Raw genomic sequence first — 18064 nt, 5'->3', positions numbered from 1 at the left:
ACACGGGCATCAGCATCTGGTGCAACCAGTGTATAATGCTCAGAGCTTATCCTAGTGGTTGGGTCCAAAGTGGGCTTCTTTCCCAGGTATCCAGGATGAGTACAGTGATGACAGGGACACCATCCTGAGTTTCCCAACTAAATGCATACCTATTTCTTTCTTTTTTTTTTTTTTTACTTATTTATTTATTTTTGGCTACGTTGGGTCTTCGTTGCTGTATGCAGGCTTTCTCTAGTTGCGGCGAGCGGGGGCTGCTCTTCGTTTTGGTGCGCGGGCTTCTCATTGCAGTGGCTTCTCTTGTTGAGGAACACGGGCTCTAGGCGCGCGGGCTTTATAGTTGTGGCATGCAGGCTCAGTAGTTGTGGCTCGTGGGCTCTAGAGCACAGGCTCAGCAGTTGTGGTGCACGGGCTTAGTTGCTCCACGGCATGTGGGATCTTCCCAGACCAGGGCTCGAACCCGTGTCCCCTGCATTGGCAGGCGGATTCCTAACCACTGCGCCACCAGGGAAGTCCCTGCATACCTACTTCTTAGAGGACATTAATGCAGCATAAAGCTCACAGAAAGACCAGGATGAAGTATCAGAGGGTTCTGGGTTGAACAAAGTAAGCAGGTCTCTTATCTTCTTCGTGTTCTCCTACTTTTCTTCTGATCTCACTGGTCAGCTTTCTCAGGCTCCTTTGCTGGCTCCTCCCCTCCACCTCTCCTCAGCCTCTGAAGGTTGGCAGCCCCAGAGCTCTTTCTCAAGTCCCCTTTCTTCTCTGTCTACAGTCTCTCTGGTGGCCTCAGACTTGTGTTTTTAAATAAATGTAGATGCCAGGATTCCTAAATTTTATGTCCAGCCCCAATGCCTCCCAACTTCCGGACTCCTTTATCCAAGTGGCTAACTGACCTCTTCACAGGGAGGTGTAATTAGCATCTCAAACAGAACTAGAACTTAAGCACCACAAACTGTAGTTGAAAGAGAAGTAGGATTAAAGCTCTTTGAGCCCAGGGACTGCTGTCTTAGTTACACCTGTATCCCTAGCACCTGGAATATGGAATTGTTTCTGGTGCTTAACAAACATTTGTTAAATGAAAGATTTCTTGACTGTAGGACTTTTTAGAACTTTTTAGATGATATTGGGCAATAGAATCACCTGAGGGTAGCATTATCTAAAATCACTTGAAAGCTTTCTTAAGGAGCACCTAAAAGAGATTAGGATCCTGAGCGCACACCTTTGGAAGACTGATCTGGGTGGGGACATCTTTTTCCCCAAGTACAGGCTGGCCAAAATTAGACGAGCACACCCCGCCAGCAGTTCTTCCCATCTTGGTGGGTTCACAATCAAATAGAAAGGTTTGAGGGTAAAACACTGTGAGAGGCTATCCTAAGTAAAACAGGAAACATGGATGGCACCTCACCCAGCAGGGTGCTGGTGGTTTACTTAGGTAGATGGGAGCTCAATTTGAGTTCATAGTACTTAATGATGATTGTCACTGTGATGAGTTTATAGACAAAAATGAGAATTATATCGCGATATGAAGTGCTATGAATAAATATTAATTGCAATCACTATACCCGCATGATTGCAGAAATGTTTTTGGTTAGCTGACCAGGGAAAAGAGGAAGCTTAAAATTGATAGAAAATTTACCTGTATTGTCTGCAGAGAGTAAAATGCTAGGATGCTAGATTTTTCTGAGATTTTTAAGACCATAGACAAGAATCCTGAACCCCAAGAAGTTACTAATACAATGTTGATCATGGAGGCTAAGATACTAAAATGGCGATAAAGACAACAGAACTTCCAAATACCAAACAGCAGACACTGACCTAACACCAAACGGTCCAAATGAGCAGCGACTCCCTGAGAATGAAATCCATGCCTGGCTGGTGAATTTAGAGGTAGGTATTCAGTACCTGGTGAACTTCAAGGTTCTTAGAGGTCCTCACAGGACTGAGCTCTCCAGGGGACTATGAATCACTAGATTCAACAGAGGTGATCTATAACATGAACATTTGCATTTTGATAATGTTTTACTATCCACCAAATGTTTCCATTTAATCCTCAAAATACCCTGTGAGCTATTTCTCAAGAACAATGTGAGCACATAATTGGTCATCAATAAGTATTTACTGGATGAAATTGAATGGTTAGATAAAACATGAAAAGAGAGTACTTACAAAGTCCCTGTATACAGTGATGTACTGGTAAATGTTGACAATCCACCTTCCCCTTTTCTCATCACTCCTAAAGCCCTGATTTATAGCACTTGCCTATTTCTGTTGTGTAAATGCTCTCACCATGGCTGATTTCAAGCTACTGACACCACTGAAAGAGGAGTCGGGAAGGGATACATACAAGTGTCTCTCATAAGCCAAAATGAGCTGGCTCCAACATATGTATCGCCTTTTGCAATTACTAGCAATCAATCCGAGGAAATCAGAATTACATGGCAGCTGATGATATGAAATTATTTTCTCTGAGCTACCACACTGAGAAAGACATTGATAAACTGTTATTTCGGAAATGGAGAACACCCGTTTCAAGGACTAGATCAGCCATCCATTTAATTTTATCTTATCTAAAAGGCAAATTATGCTTATGATTGCAAAGGCACAAGCCAGTTTAAAAGCTGTGGCAGCAGTATTCTGAAACCATGCATTACTCCATGAAGTTATCCCTGCTTCACTAGAAAATGCAATGTGACCCTAATTTTCCAAAATAGATTCGGTTGCTTATTACTGAAAAAAGAAAAAAAGGGATGACTTGAAGAATGTCTATGCTTCCAAATTTTGGTAAAAATTATAATACTCTAAACACACAAAAATTCTAGGAATAATAAACCATTTGAGTTTAAAAAGTCTTTGTTTTTGTTTTTTTTGGTAAAGAATGAATAGTATGTAAGTTGATTTTCTTCTTTCAAAATGTACTTGAACACCGAAGTTGCTGTTACCGTGGCCCTCCATGCACACAGCTGGTTGAGTACATGGATAGAGAGGGCCAACAGTATAAGGGACTTGAGCAGCTGTGGGTTTTGGTATCTGCAGATACTGAGCACCAAACCCTATGGATACCGAGGGACCATGTCCTTTTTTTCCTTCCTCTTTTATTTTTCTTTCCTGAATCCCCCAACACTCTTCCTTAAGTGACTTTTTATATTGAATTGAAATATGTATTTTATTACGTAACATTTATCAAATAAATTTTGAGGTTTCATCTTCTGATTTAAATTTTTTCCCTTAAGGATCCCCTGTTTAAATATTAAAATAAAGTAACAATTCCCTGAAGCTGTCAAATTGCATTACAATGTCATTTCTGTCCTTTGAAATTCCTCACAATATCCGTTAACAGTGATAGCTGCACAGCATGATGCCAAGTTTCACTAAGTAATAAAATCGTGGATAAGAATCAAGTTCACAGACAACCCCACTGTTTGGGACGAGGCAAGAGGCAATCTTCTGTGTAAATTTATTTCAAGTCCTTTCTATGACCTCTGAAACTATAGTCTTTGCTCCTTCCATTTGCAATTTGTTTATTTATCAAACGCCTACTACATAGGAAGTACTGGGAATAAGAAAGTAAGTTCCTCAAAGAACTAACATTCTAGCCAGGAGACCAGCTGAGTTCTGGGACTGACAAACACTGGCGTGTCTCTACAATCTGTGCTTTGGAGTCCAGAGTGGTAAGTGATTAATTTTCTTGGGAAGGATAACAGGAGAGCAGGAGAAATGGTATGGGCCTTTCCTGCTTGCCTTCAAACTCTTATCCTCACTTACAAAGAAATCTGAATATTTCAAATGAAAACCAAAGTAAGAGCTCTAATTACCTCATGTGAATTTAAAATCTAGGATTCCTAACAACTCTTTTTAACTTTAGCATAATATTTTTCTTCTATGAAATTATCTTCACCTAATGGAGAGAAAAAAGGTCTGAAACATCTCCACACAGTCCCCAAACCTCATTTTATTCATTTTATTTGATACTTTTTCCACATCAACACTTTTTAAAATAATGCATTCCCCATGATTTGAGTTTCACAATCATTTTCTTCTCTTTTCTTGCTCTACAGAGGTCTCATGTACAGCGGGAATCAGAAAGGTCTTATCACACACCCTGGCTCTTACGTTTACTTACCGCTCAGCCCAGGGAAAGTTACTTAATCTTGCTGAGAGTCAGTTTCCTATTCTGTAAAATGGGGATGATAATATCTCCCACATGGCTTGTTGTGCAGGTTAGGTAAAATAATGAATATAAATTACACCAAATACAGTGCCTGGCAGATAGTAAGTGCTCAGAACAATATATTATAATGCAACTATTATTTATTGTTATTGTAAAAACAATAATGCACTAGAATACCTAAAAAGTTGGTATCAGAAGAAAATATTGAGAAACTAAAATAACTCACAAAATTGATAGTGAACTCCTAAAAAATGATGTTGGCATTAATTTTGCCAATAAAATACCCAACAACAATTTGAAAAGGAGAACTGATGAAGCCAGTCATTCGGTGATCTCGGCATATTTTCCCTACAAGAGGAAGACTTAGGCAAAGTCAGTCCTTTAAATACAGTCTGTCAGGGGTTCCCAGTTAGTCTAGTGTCCCTGTTGGTGGGCAACTGGTACTGACAGCCTGGAGCAGGCTGGTCCTGGATTCACTTCAAGTGTCACATGATTCATCACCCAGTTCTGTCGGTACTATCTCTTCTAAGTCAACGCTTATCTGTTCATCCCTTGGATTACTACTACAAGTGTCATGAATAAACTAGCTGCCATCAAGGCCTCTCATTTAGATTTTTTCCCCAAACCTAGTTCAGAATAATTTATCTCCCATTAACTCATTTAACTCAATCTTTATGGTTTACGTTATATGGTTTATTGCTTAAGCATACAGCTTTTGTAGTCAGATAACCGGAGTTTATGTTTTGGTCCTGCCATATACTAGCTATGTGACATGACCAAGTTTTTTAATTTCCTGAAGCTTCAGTTTCCTAATACTTAAAGTGGGGAAAATAATACTCCCTCGCTCACAGGGTTGTTACAGTGACAGAGCCCCTAGCATTGTGCCTTGCCTTCAGTAAAAGCTCAGTAAATGTTAGTATTGCTGTTATTTACCATGTGATGTTTAGAAATACATGGAAACCTTATAGCCTCTACCTACCTGTCACCTATCAGTGTCAATATTTACAAATTAACTCCCAGCAAAATAAATTGCAACCTTAAATATTTTGACTGAAATACAGTATATAAAGAATTGTAGCATCCTGAGAATTTAAAGCATTCTAGAGCACTTGTTTACTTAATCAAAGCTTTAGGAAGTGGTTAAAAAAAAAAAAAGGATGAATCTTATCTAACAAACTCTGAGAATCCACAAGCAAAAAATTTTCACAAGACATTAGAGGAGAAATCAAAGAGACTACAAGACCCAAACGAAATGAATCGGAAAACAGCCAGAGAACTTTGGAAAAAGAGAAGTATATTTTAAAATGGAAAGAAGACACAGAAGCCTTAGAACTAACCCAAGGGTTACAAATTCTAATGGCTACACAGCCGGTTTGGGAACATTAATGAGCGAAGCCTGTAGGTGAAAATCAGAAAGGCTGCCTCTGTGCGGCTTGGCCATCCAGCTCCGGCCTGTTCTTACCATGTGGGATTGAGGGCACACGGTGCCCCGCCTCTCTCCAAACCCAGCAATTTAGATGGTTTTAGTCTGAAAATTCTGATATATTACTGTATGTAGTGAAGTGAATTTTTAAAACTGTTTAAAACACTGCATGAGCTAAACAAACACTGGAAAATCCAAGACATATTAAAAGAACAAACACCTCTTTTTTAACAACTGGATTATAACAAAGACTTGGAGGCCTTTATTATAAATTCGGTCATCAAAGGCGGAAAGCAAAGAGACTGAACTGATGTTTATTGACCTCCTACTAGTGCCTTACGTTTTAAAATCTCATTTGACTCTTGCAATCTGTTGGGGAGAACACACTGTTGTCATTTTCCAGATGAGGAAACAGACCAAGGATGATAGAGAAACTTGCTCTTGGCCACACAGCTAGGAAAAGGGAAGCCAAGGTAGAATTCATATTTACCTTGACCTCAAACTCCGCCATTGCTCTGGTGGTCATTAGAATACACCTTGCAGACCTTCAACGACAGGGAGCTTGATGTTTCAAGGGACAGTAGTTGAATTCGAACTCCATCCTTTTGTTCGTTTGAGGACATGCCTCCCACTGCTGTTCTCAGCCAATGACAGCACGCCACGTGGCTGGATGCAGGAGATGGCTCAAGGGCTGCTTGTAGGCCTTGCTCAACCTTTCTTGGTCTGTATAGTAGTCTAGGATGTTTCCACCACTTGTTTTTCTCCCTCTCTCCTTCACTGGGGCCAGGCTTGAACTGCAGGCTGAGGGCTCTCCCAGCCTTTCCCGGGCTCCCACCCATTTTCTCTCCCAGGTGTTTAAAAAAGTCACACCTTTATCCATCTGGATGGCTGCTTCTCAGAGGACCCTGACTAACAGCAATTGTCAAAAGGCCCACAGGGGCCCTACACTTGCCTGGGAAAACCTGACTTGGTCCATTAGGAAACCCGATAGACACCAATCTTCAAAAGAAACTGCATCCATCCAATAATGACTTTTTTCTTTGACAGCTGTATTTGTTCATAACCTCTTCTAACACCCTGTGAATATGTTAACCAATTGTATGTGACAACGCCATGACCAGCATCCAGGAGCAAGTGACAATCCAGCCCGTGTTAACAGCCCACTTAGCCCCAACTCACCTGGTCCTGCTGCTTGATCCGTCTGTAAATATACTCAGCAAATGGTTTACGAGGAATAAACTTCCCGTCTCCTGCTGTGACATTGAAAACTCCAGCTTCATACACCACTTTGCCTCTTGAAATAGTCACCAGGGGCACCCCATGGCACACCATGCCCTCGAAGATGTTGAAGTTAACAGCCTGATGATGAGTTTTTGCCGAAATGGTCCTGATGTAAAAACAAAGATGTTCCCCATCATTACCAGCTCATCTGACAAATATTAAAAGAATGACTTAGAAGAAAATTTAGCAACTCTATTAAGCCATAGTTTTATCACTGGAACAAGTGACTTTAAGAATAGAACATAGCATTAACATTTTATTGCAAAGTAATTACATTTTCTGAGAGAAAAACCCAGTAGATCACTCTTTACGGTGATTAATAAGGATGGAGTGAGTGGAAGAAGGGCATTGTCTCTCGTTTATAATTTTAAGTTATTTTTATGTATATGTTTAAAGAACTAAATATTAATTATAAAATATTTCAAACATAGATGAGTATGATGAACACACTGACTCAATACCCACTCTACAGAATTTTAACTTTTTGCAGACGCAGTGGAGGTTTCCTCAATACCTCCCTGTCCCTCAAATTCCATCCCTGTCCCTCCCTTCCCAGAGGCAATCGTTAATTGGTAGTTATCGTATATGGTCTTTATTATGTTGAGGTAGGTTCCCTCTATGCCCACTCTCTGGAGAGTTTTTTTTTTATCATAAATAGGTATTGAATTTTGTCGAAAGCTTTTCCTGCATCTATTGAGATGATCATATGGTATTTATTCTTCAATTTGTTAATGTGGTGTATCACATTGACTGATTTGCGTATATTGAAGAATCCTTGCATCCTTGGGATAAATCCCACTTGATCATGGTGTATGATCCTTTTAATGTGTTGCTGGATTCTGTGTGCTAGTATTTTGTTGAGGATTTTTGCTTCTATATTCATCAGTGATACTGGTCTGTAATTTTCTTTTTTTGTAGTATCTTTGTCTGGTTTTGGTATCAGGGTGATGGTGGTCTTGTAGAATGAGTTTGGGAGTGTTCCTTCCTCTGCAATTTTTTGGAAGAGTTTGAGAAGGATGGGTGTTAGCTCTTCTCTAAATGTTTGATAGAATTCACCTGTGAAGTCATCTGGTCCTGGACTTTTGTTTGTTGGAAGATTTTTAATCACATTTTCAATTTTGTTACTTGTGATCGGTCTGTTCATACTTTCTATTTCTTCCTGGTTCAGTCTTGGAAGGTTACACCTTTCTAAGAATTTGTCCATTTCTTCCAGGTTGTCCATTTTATTGGCATAGAGTTGCTTGTAGTAGTCTCTTATGATGCTTATCTCACTACCGGGCATATACCCAGAGAAAACCATAATTCCAAAAGACACATGCGCCCCAATGTTCAATGCAGCACTATTTACAATAGCCAGGTTATGGAAGCAACCTAAATGCCCATTGACAGATGATAAAGAAGATGTGGTACATATATACAATGGAATATTACTCAGCCATAAAAAGGAACGAAATTGGGTCATTTGTAGAGACGTGGATGGACCTAGAGACTGTCATACAGAGTGAAGTAAGTCAGAAAGAGAAAAACAAATATCATATATTAACGCATATATGTGGAATCTAGAAAAATGGTACAGATGAACCGGTTTGCAAGGCAGAAATAGAGACACAGATGCAGAGAACAAACGTATGGACACCAAGGGGAGAAAGCGGAGGTGGGAGGGGTGGTGGTGGTGGGATGAATTGGGAGATTGGGATTGACATATATACACTAATATGTATAAAATAGATAACTAATAAGAAACTGCTGTATAAAAAAGTAAATAAAACTTTAAAAAATTCAACATAGAAAAAATTATACCTTGAAAAGGAAAATTATATCTTGAATTTCTTTCCCTTGTCTGTGGCAAAACTGGAAATTTGAGGACAATAAAAATAACAAAATATGTTGAATATAACCTCAGCATATTTTGTCATGCATTTGCATATTCATCAGTATTCTCAGTAGTTTATTAATACTTTTCAATCTTACACAGTATGAAATGACTTCTAAGCTGGATATTTGGAAATACTGGGTGTTCGCCTTTCCCTAAATCACATTAAATGGAAAAGGAAAAAGAAAATTTGGCAGCAGTGGATCATACAAGCATAATCTGAAGTTTCTACAAGTGCTTGCTCTCAGGAATGGATTAAAGAAAAGTGCTTTGCTAAAAATCCCAAGGCTAGGTCAAAGGAATAGCAGCTAAAAGCTCCCCTGCAACCCTAATCTGGAGGGGCGGAGCTGGGAGACTCACTGTGGCACCTCCAGTGGAAATGAACGACACGACGCTGACCTGGTCCTGGGTTCCAGAATCCTGTACCCAATTATCTGTTTGGTTTCCACTCCTTAACACATCCAAACAGAATTCTTGATTTTCCATGATGACTCCAGCCCACACACTCGAGTTTGCTCCTCCTTTGAGTTTCTCATCTCAGTAAATGACACCCCCAGCCACCTTTCCTCACTCCTCAAACCATCATCAAGCCTGTTGGTTCTACCTCCAAAAAAAAAATAAATCCCAAACCTGCCCATTTCTCTCCCCCTCCATCGCTCCCACCGAGTCCATGCCACCATCATCTCTCATCTGGACAACCCCCAACACCTCTTACTGGCCTCCATGTTTCCATTCTTACCCTCCTACACTCCTTACCACCCCCCCACAAAGCTGCTCAAATGATATTTTAAAAATGAACATCAGATCAGGTCACTTTTCTGCTTGAAACCCTCCAGTCTGTTCCCCAAGAGACAAATAACTGTAAAAAAGCCCAGGTAATAATAATCATGAAAAAGAATCTGCTCCCAATGAGAAATATCAGCATGGAAAAGAAAAAGAAGATTTTCCTGTATGTCAGGTAGATACTTTATGACATTCTAGTTCATCTTTATGACACCTCTTCAAGGTAGAGAGTATTTTCTACACTTGACAAGTAAATAAATTGAGATTTAGAGAGGTTAAATAACTTGTCAAAGGACCTACGACTACTTTGATGAAATGGGAATCTTTTCATATTTTTTAAGTTAACATACAATAAAATTTACATTTTTAGTGTTAGTTCTATGACTGTTGACACCTGGATAGATTTGTTATCCTCACAACATTCAGGACACAAACAGTTCCATCGCCCCCCAAAACTCATACCATCCCTGTGTAGTCATAACCTCCCCCCACGCATAACTCCTGGAAATCCTTGATCTGTTCTTTATCTCTAGAGCCGTCTCTTTTCAAGAATGTCATGTAAATGGAATCATAGAGTATGTAACCTTTTGAAGCTGACTTCATTTGGCATAACTATTTTGAGATTTATCCAAGTTGTTGTGTGTATCAATAGGTCATTCCTTTTTAATTGCTGAGTAGTATTCCAATGTATGAATACACCACAGAGTGTTTATCCATTCACCTACTGAAGGACATTTGGGTTGTTTCCAGTTTTTGATGATTATGAATACAGATATTATAAAGATTCATGTATATGTTTGGTGTGAACGCTTTTCTTAGTGTAAATTCCCATGAGTGGCATCACTGGGTCCTATGGCCAGTGTATGCTGCACAAAAAGAGCTTTCAGTATCCTTAGGAACCAACTTACTGGTACAGAGAAACATTTAAAAGGTTAACAAATAGGAGGCAGGTACAAATACAACAACAATAATTTCAAACACTAAGGAGGAGGGAAGAGTACTGATCAAATAGTAAGTAGTGTCATTAAAGTAGGAAAATGAATAAAATAGTTAAAGGGTTACTAGGTATAGAATGAGTTATGATAAGTTATGAGTTGGTGATGAAAGATACAAACTTAAAGAAAATAAATCTAGGAAACAACATAGAGGAGATTTAGACCTTCAGGCTAGAGTGTCGTTTTATGACCATCACAATCTCTCTTCGATACTTCCATAGTCTGGGCTACTGCCTTCCTGCATATCACAGTTACACTGATGGCAGAAGCTCTTGGGCTTATACTGTACAATGTTATATAAGCATGTCTGGACAGATGTATTAGTAAGGCTGCTATACAGAGAAAGTAAAATGCATAATAATTCATGCTGAAATGGTTATTTACATACAAGAATGGGAGGCAAAAAAGGGAAAACCCTAAGACATAAAACTTTATTTTTCCAAGCAGGAAGTTAAGAGTTACAGATGCTGTTAGGAAAATAATCTAACAGAAGAAATAAGTTCTATACACAAAAATTGCCATTACGATATCTAAACTATTGAAAAACTGAAGCATAACAATTTCCCAGTGATTACTTAATGGAACATTGGGCTTCTGTGAAAGACTAGAAATAAAAATACACTGGGGAAGCAAAGAAAATGATAATTATATAATTTAAATGGAAAAAAAGTTACAGAAAGCATGGGAAAATATATATGCATGTGGACAAATGCAAAAGGAAATATACAAATTAAAGTGCTTGGGTGGCCTAGGAAAAAACAAAGAAATATGAAAGCAAAAGATCTGTGACAACAAAATATCAAATCAGATTTCTCTGCCGCAGCCAAAACAAAGGCCATTTTTTTGACTTTCTCAGCATTGGGGTTAGCAAGAGAAAGAAGGCAATTAGGCAACATCTAAGTGATTCTCTATTATAAGGTATTATGTCAATGAGGTCAAATTAACACAAAATGTAAATTCTCGGCATTATCACCAGCAGCAAAAAGAATGTGCTTCCACTTTCACATTGGAAGGTGTCTGACAGGGTGTCATTCCTCACCCAACTTTTTCCTTCCAGCCAGAGCTGCGAGTCTCCAGTTCTTTAGGAACTTCCACACTTCTGAGTCTTCCTTTTCCCTGGGTGCCCTTCTCACTGCTCAGATATGCCCCCTCCCTGCCCCAAGACTCTGCTCAAAAATCCTGGTCCCATGTCAATCACATCTCAATAAAGCTGGAAAAGAAAAGAAGAGAAGAAAACAGAAGAGAAAAGAAAGGAAATGAAACAGAAACGAAAGGGAAGGGAAGGGAATGGAAGGGAAGGGAACGAAAGGGAAGGGCCAGCTTCTGGTTCCTAGAAGCTGACCCTGACAACCCACAGCAAAACCTTGCATTTTCCTCTGTGTTGTAGCATTATCTGAACCAATTGTAATGATCTCTTGATAATTACAGTGTTTTGGAAATAATAGAACACTGACTTACATGGAATGTAAACATCCAGTCCTAAAGTTCTGTTGTGTACTTAGCATTTCTGGTGAACTGTACAAGCTCATTAGTAATAAATAAATAAATAAAGGAACATTGTTATAATTATCATTCTTAGTTGTATCTTATCCAGTTAGATGAAACATTTGTTTATTGATACCTAAAAATACTTAGCAATACCAATATTATCAACACGATTAAGTCCGCAGCTAAGTACTATTACACCATGTCCTGGATGGTAATGCTCAAATACAGCTGTGTAAGAGTTTGCCCAAGGTTCATACAGCTTGATATTGAAGGAACCTCTGACAGGTTGGAATCACTGCCACTTTTTGAGCATACTGGTGTATCTGTAACCCCGTCATAAGAAGATTAAAAAAATTGTGGTACATTTTCAATATTTGTTTTCAACAAAAAATAGAATGCAATATCATCATAAGGTTTATAAAATTATTACAAAATGTATTTAACATCTATTCATTACTAGTGCTGTATGGGAGATGTGGTCCATTAGTGGAATGAACACAAGTTCAAAGTCACACAATTGCCTTTCTAAGGACACTTGCTGTTCCTTTGAACATGCTTCCTCCAAGGCAGAGGCCTTCTGTTCTAAGGCAGAAGCCAGAACATGCCTTCCCAGGCCCCTCTGCAGCTGGGGCCCGGTCATGTCGCCTGGTCTCCTCCAAAATGGTGCCCCAGCACCGTACTTTGCAGGGCAAGCTGGTGACTCAGGAAGCAGGTACTGCAGGATCCATGTTGGTGAAGGTAGAGATGGGTCAATCCTGTTTTTCAGGCCAGCTGTGACAGGGGTTTAGCACTAGGGTCCAAGCCCTGCCTCAGTGAAGCGATCCATGGCAATTGAGCCCAGGGGCAGCGCTGGGGCTCTCTACTGCCCTATGGTAGGCCTGGGGCATTGGCCCTGGCTACACAGCCTCTCAGCCTGGTCTTCTGGCCCTCCTGGAGATCCTCTGAGTCACCCAGTTCTTTTAGTACATTCCTCTTTTGTTTAACCACCTAGCGCAGATTTCTCTTGGTTGCAGCTAAGAACCCTGCCTGATCCATCTTTTTCTTTCAACCATCTTGGAAGAAAGCAGGAACACACGTCTGGGCTCTAACTAGAAGGGATTCAGTCAATGGGCTAACATGTCATCGTCCTAAGGTTCAGCAACACTGTGAGATAAATTGGAGCAGGTGACATGGAGCTTTGCAGTGCATTTCAGCCACACACGTGACCCTATTCTGAGGGATGCAGTATAGCAAGCTCTGTAGTTCCATCCCTTGGCATACACTCTCCCTTCTTCTGGTTTCGGCATTCCCCCAGTTTTTCTTTAAGAAACATCTCTCCCCCATTGGAGATATCTGACAAGATGGTTAGGCATGGTGCCCTATTCTTCCCTAGCCAAGAGAGGGGGAACTGCATTGTTTCCCGGGAATTTGAATCTTTGGTAGAATGACAAAAAGAAATGTTTTTTTAAGGGATTGGAGGGTGCATCCCTGAACACAGAGCAATTCCTGCTGCAGGCTGTCCAGGGCTGCCTTGGACTCTGTCCTTTCAAAGCCTGGAGCACTGACTATTCCTTTGGTCTGTGGGCACCCCATGGCCTTCCCACAGAGTGTGGTTTTGCTCATCTGCGTGTAAGTTAGTTGCTATGGTTTGCAACCAAAGACGCTGACTGATGAAGACCTTGTCCTTTGGAGAGTAATTCCTGTAATGAAGAGCCCATGGATGTCTCCAAGGCACAGGTCAAAAGGTCTGCGACTCAAAAAGAAACCAGAAACTATTTTCCACCAAATCTGTCCACAGAACAGATGCGAATGTGGGGCGGTGCTCTGATTCCACTCATCAGTCAAACCAAAGAGCTGTGAGATTCATCATCAAATAGTTTTCAAATTTAACAATATGACAGTCAGCTCAGGAGAGTAGAGAAATACCTTCTCTCTAATTACTGACTGGATGGCTAGGCTGTTGGCCTGTCCTGGTGGTGACAGGAAGGATAGGAATGATTAAAGCCTTCCCGTCTGGTAAGTGAAGCTGGGGTTCCTGGGCCATTAACTCTTCATTAGCAGATTCTCCGTGGTCACCCTGCCCCAAGGGAAAAGCTGCTCTTTGTCAAACTCGCTTTGAGCCTGTATCAAACGGGCACATTTCTCTGCAGAGGGGTGTCAAGGTTGTCTTACTGAGTCGCAATTATACACATCTCCAAGGCTCAAGCCGACAGGAAAGCGGAAGCCTTGAAGATAATATTAAGCTATTTTTCAACTGTGTCAATAACTTTGATACCACTCACATCACAGCTGCAGAAAAACATTCTGTCCCTTTGCAAATAGCTTCCTATCAAAGAGCTGCGTGCTCTTATAGATGAGAAAATCACTGAAGCAAAATAGCCTGCGGGAGACTGCCCGTGTGCATTCAAAGAGAACACTGGGGAAAGGAAGATAATTTCTTAAAACAATGTGGGTCTTCCTGACCCCAGAGAAATGACTTGTTTAGGTATTTTGTTATACTGCCTCCAACTCAGCCACTTTGTCCATGGCATGGATGGATCCTTACCAGGTTGCCATGAGAACCAAAAAAAAAAGGTTGAAAGAATCATATCAGGTCTATTAGTGGCTTCTTTAAAAATATACCTCATCTCTCTACACTGTGTTATATGACATCTTGTATATTCAACATGAAGGAATAGTAACCATTTAAAGCTTCCCAACAGCACCATGCAATAGACAAGGATGATGAGACACAAAAAGGTGAATAACTCACCCCATGTTACACAGCTAGTAAGTTCATGCAGCTCAGATGAGATAAAAGGCTGGGCTCTTAACCACTAGACAGTGTTGCCCCTTGAAAGCTCTATGAGAAGCTACTTGGAAAGCATGCAGTCAGTGAAAACATTCTTCATCCACCAGAAAACAAATGGGAAGCAGCTCGTTCCTTACTTCCTAGTGTTTCTTAGTCTGTCTTCTGTTTAGCGGCAAGGGATTTAGGATGCTATCAAAAATTCCTTAAACTGAAACTGGTCATTCTCCATGTGATCATGATGGAAAATATTTTTTTGACGTGTGTTCCAACTGTCTATTCCAGACTACTTCTTCTGTCAATTTCTTGGATGTGACAAGTTATATAAATGGGGAGCAAAGCAACCACATCTCTGGAAATGCTAAGTGGTGCTACTTCAAGTACATTCTCATTATTAAGCAAAGTTGCTGCTCACTGCACCCATCAATCTTCCATCCTCGATGCAGACTTCTGCACCACCTCCCACAGAAGAGAAAATGGGAACTGCTTCAGCCACATTATTAAATCTAAATTGGACAATAACTTGGAACTCTACTGGTGCTACATGGACAACAAAACACTTAATACAGATTCATAATAATGCTGCCCAAGCATTGACTTAAAGAAATAAACCGATCGGGCAAGCCGGCTATTTCGTCCTTGGAGTTATGTCATCCAGGTCATGGATGGTGGTGCAGACCATGGTTAGATAAACTGGATTTAGATTCTAGAAAGTTGACCTTGGAAGTAGGTCCCACATCTTTCACCCCCTGTGCCTTGCACAGCACTGAGCAAATAGAAGGCATTTTAGATACATATTTGTTTATCTAAAAATAAGTTATTAGCAAATTTTGACATTACTACTTAACATAAATATTTCATGTTCTATATACTAGTTTTCAGAAAGTGGGGAATTAAAAATAATTTAGTGTCTTGAAGGAAGAGGAGCTGAATGTGAATCAGCAAAAGCTAGCATGATACTAGGATGTATGTCCTATGAATATTAAACAGATAAGTGCTTATAGGTGAGGTATGATTATTAGCTTTCGGAAGGTGAGGCTGTTGGCCTAACATATTGGTAAGAGTTAGAAATAACTTTCTGGGATGGGGTGTGGACTTGGTCTTGTAATTACATTGTCACCCTTCCTGGGAGGCTGCCTTGCCCTTGGCAAGATGACATTGTTTGACAGACTATCTAGGGGTACAACTTGGGCAGAAAAAGATGTGCGTTTTCTACACAGGAATACACTGGGTAAAATTCACACACTATCCTTCTTGCAAACCAGAGTCGGCCAGGTATTTATGATTATGTTCAGCTCTAATACCATATTTCAGGAAGAAAGAAGACTTACTGGAATAGAAAGGGAAGTCAGTAGGGTTCTCAATAAAGGGACGGAAAAGAGAACGCTGGATCTCGGAAATGTCTGGGGTACTTCTAAACTTTACTCTTTTTTTTTGAAACGAAAAAGATGACCTATTTTCCTTCCATCCCTGCTGATGAAAATAAAAAGAGGTAGTGAGCAGAAATGCTGGCAGATGAAATGTAGTTTGACACTGGAAAATAACTTCGTGACAATCGGGAGTGAGGTGTGTTAGTGAAGAACAAGAGCAAAGTCTGCGGCCAGGAAAGAGATCCGTGGACACAGGCAGCCAATGAACTGTGTGAAATCCACCAGGATGGGCTACAGCACCTCCTCAAAAGTCAGAGAGAATTTCCGGCTCCGCAATCCTAAGAACAGAGCCCTGGCCTCCAGCATTCCCGAGAAAGTGATGAGGCAAACAGAACGTCACATGATTCTATTTCCAAGTCACTTCAATTAGGGGCCCAGCAAGTTCCAGGTGTGGTCAATGTCCATTAAGCTATATTCTGGGTTCTTCCATGTGCACGCCTCACCTCATCTCTCAAGAACTCATTATCTCCATTTAACAGAAGAGGAAATGGAGACTGAGAGGGGTTGAGTAAATTGTCCGAGTTACACAGGAAGTACGCGGTCGGGAGGAAATAAACACGGGCAGGCTGAACCCCCATTCCACCCTCCTTCACCACACTCCACCATCCGTGAGCACCCCCTGCTCCAAGGATGAAAGCACTACATTCTTCACTCATTAAAAAGGTTACCAGAGACCACATGTTACCCGCTGGGCGGTAGGTATGCCTTCCTTCCTTGCCTTTTGGGGCAGCTGTAACTTTGCAGTGTTTAAGAGATTAGTCCATAGGTCAACCAGGCCTGCTCTGAATCCCAGCTCTGCCCTTTGCAGCTGTGTGATTTGAAGCAAATGAATAACCTCTCTGTACCCCTCAATGTCTTCACCTTAAAACAGATAACCACATGGATAATGACCTCCGGGCCACACAGGGTGGAAGTGAAGCAGCGGCCAATGTGCAGCTCCAATTATCTGCGGGCTCATCTGGTGTGAGGAGCCACCGGGGCTGAGCCTGGGCCCAGTGTGTGTTTGGGCCCATGACCAAAGTTTGACATCCACGCCACACCAGCAAGGGCAGAGGCAACAAGAACAGGCATTGGTGTCACTCCATCCTCCCTGTCGGGCCCAGCTTGTGCTTGTGGTTCCACCTTGTCTCTGCACTTCCCACTGGACCTCCATCTTCCCCTCCCGATGGCCTAACCGCTGGACTTCAAGCTTCAGCATCAGATGCAAAGACAGCAGCCTTGCAGACACTGATCAACCAGCTCCTACAGTTGTGAAAGGTCAAATCATATATACATACATGTATGTGTGTATCTATGTATATATACATGTGCACATATATCTACACACACACATATATGTATATATGCATGTGTGTATACATCTGTATCTGTATCTATATCTGTATCTCTAGGTGGTTCCACTTCTCTGTTTGAACCCTGACTGATATATCCTGGATGGGGTGCTTCTGGGATTGTTTCTTGCAGGCATCTATCTCTCTTTCCTTGTCTCTTGCTTTGACATTTTCACTTGTTTTTCTTCCATTTGCTAATAGCACCTCAGTGGCTAAGAGCCATGGACCAGCCATCTATGATGAACATGACAATAATAAATAATAATATTCAGTTGCAGCCTCTATTTCCTGCTTGCTTATTTGTCAAACCCTATGCTAACATCTTTTCACATATTTTTTTTAATCCTTACAATCCAATGGAAGCAGGGTTTTTTAAATACTTATTTTATAAATGAAGAAATTGAGGCTCACGGAAGCTGAGTAACTCACCTAAGATCATAAATAAGAGTCTATGTGCCTCAAAAACAAAGCACTTAACCATCATGTATTGCCTCCCACTGTAAGTGATCCATCCAGAACACAAGTCTG

General features: G+C 40.7%; 1 protein-coding gene and 1 long non-coding RNA gene across 3 annotated transcripts in view; one reads left to right on the top strand and one right to left on the bottom strand.

The window, feature by feature from the left end:
• The window catches only part of DPYS (dihydropyrimidinase), a 79573-nt gene that overhangs the window by 5254 nt on the left and 56255 nt on the right, over positions 1-18064 (bottom strand). For both annotated transcript variants that reach the window (XM_082364347.1, XM_082364346.1), the window contains exon 8: positions 6768-6975. In XM_082364347.1, the coding sequence (XP_082220473.1) occupies positions 6768-6975 (208 nt within the window). The remainder of the gene's footprint in view (positions 1-6767; positions 6976-18064) is intronic.
• The window catches only part of LOC309615206, a 127553-nt gene that overhangs the window by 96535 nt on the left and 12954 nt on the right, over positions 1-18064 (top strand). The gene's annotated exons all lie outside the window — the stretch shown is intronic.

The sequence above is a fragment of the Balaenoptera borealis genome (assembly GCF_965194805.1).
Source record: "Balaenoptera borealis genome assembly, chromosome: 17".
NCBI classification, from domain to species: domain Eukaryota; kingdom Metazoa; phylum Chordata; class Mammalia; order Artiodactyla; family Balaenopteridae; genus Balaenoptera; species Balaenoptera borealis.
This window is presented reverse-complemented; position numbering and strand designations above follow the sequence as displayed.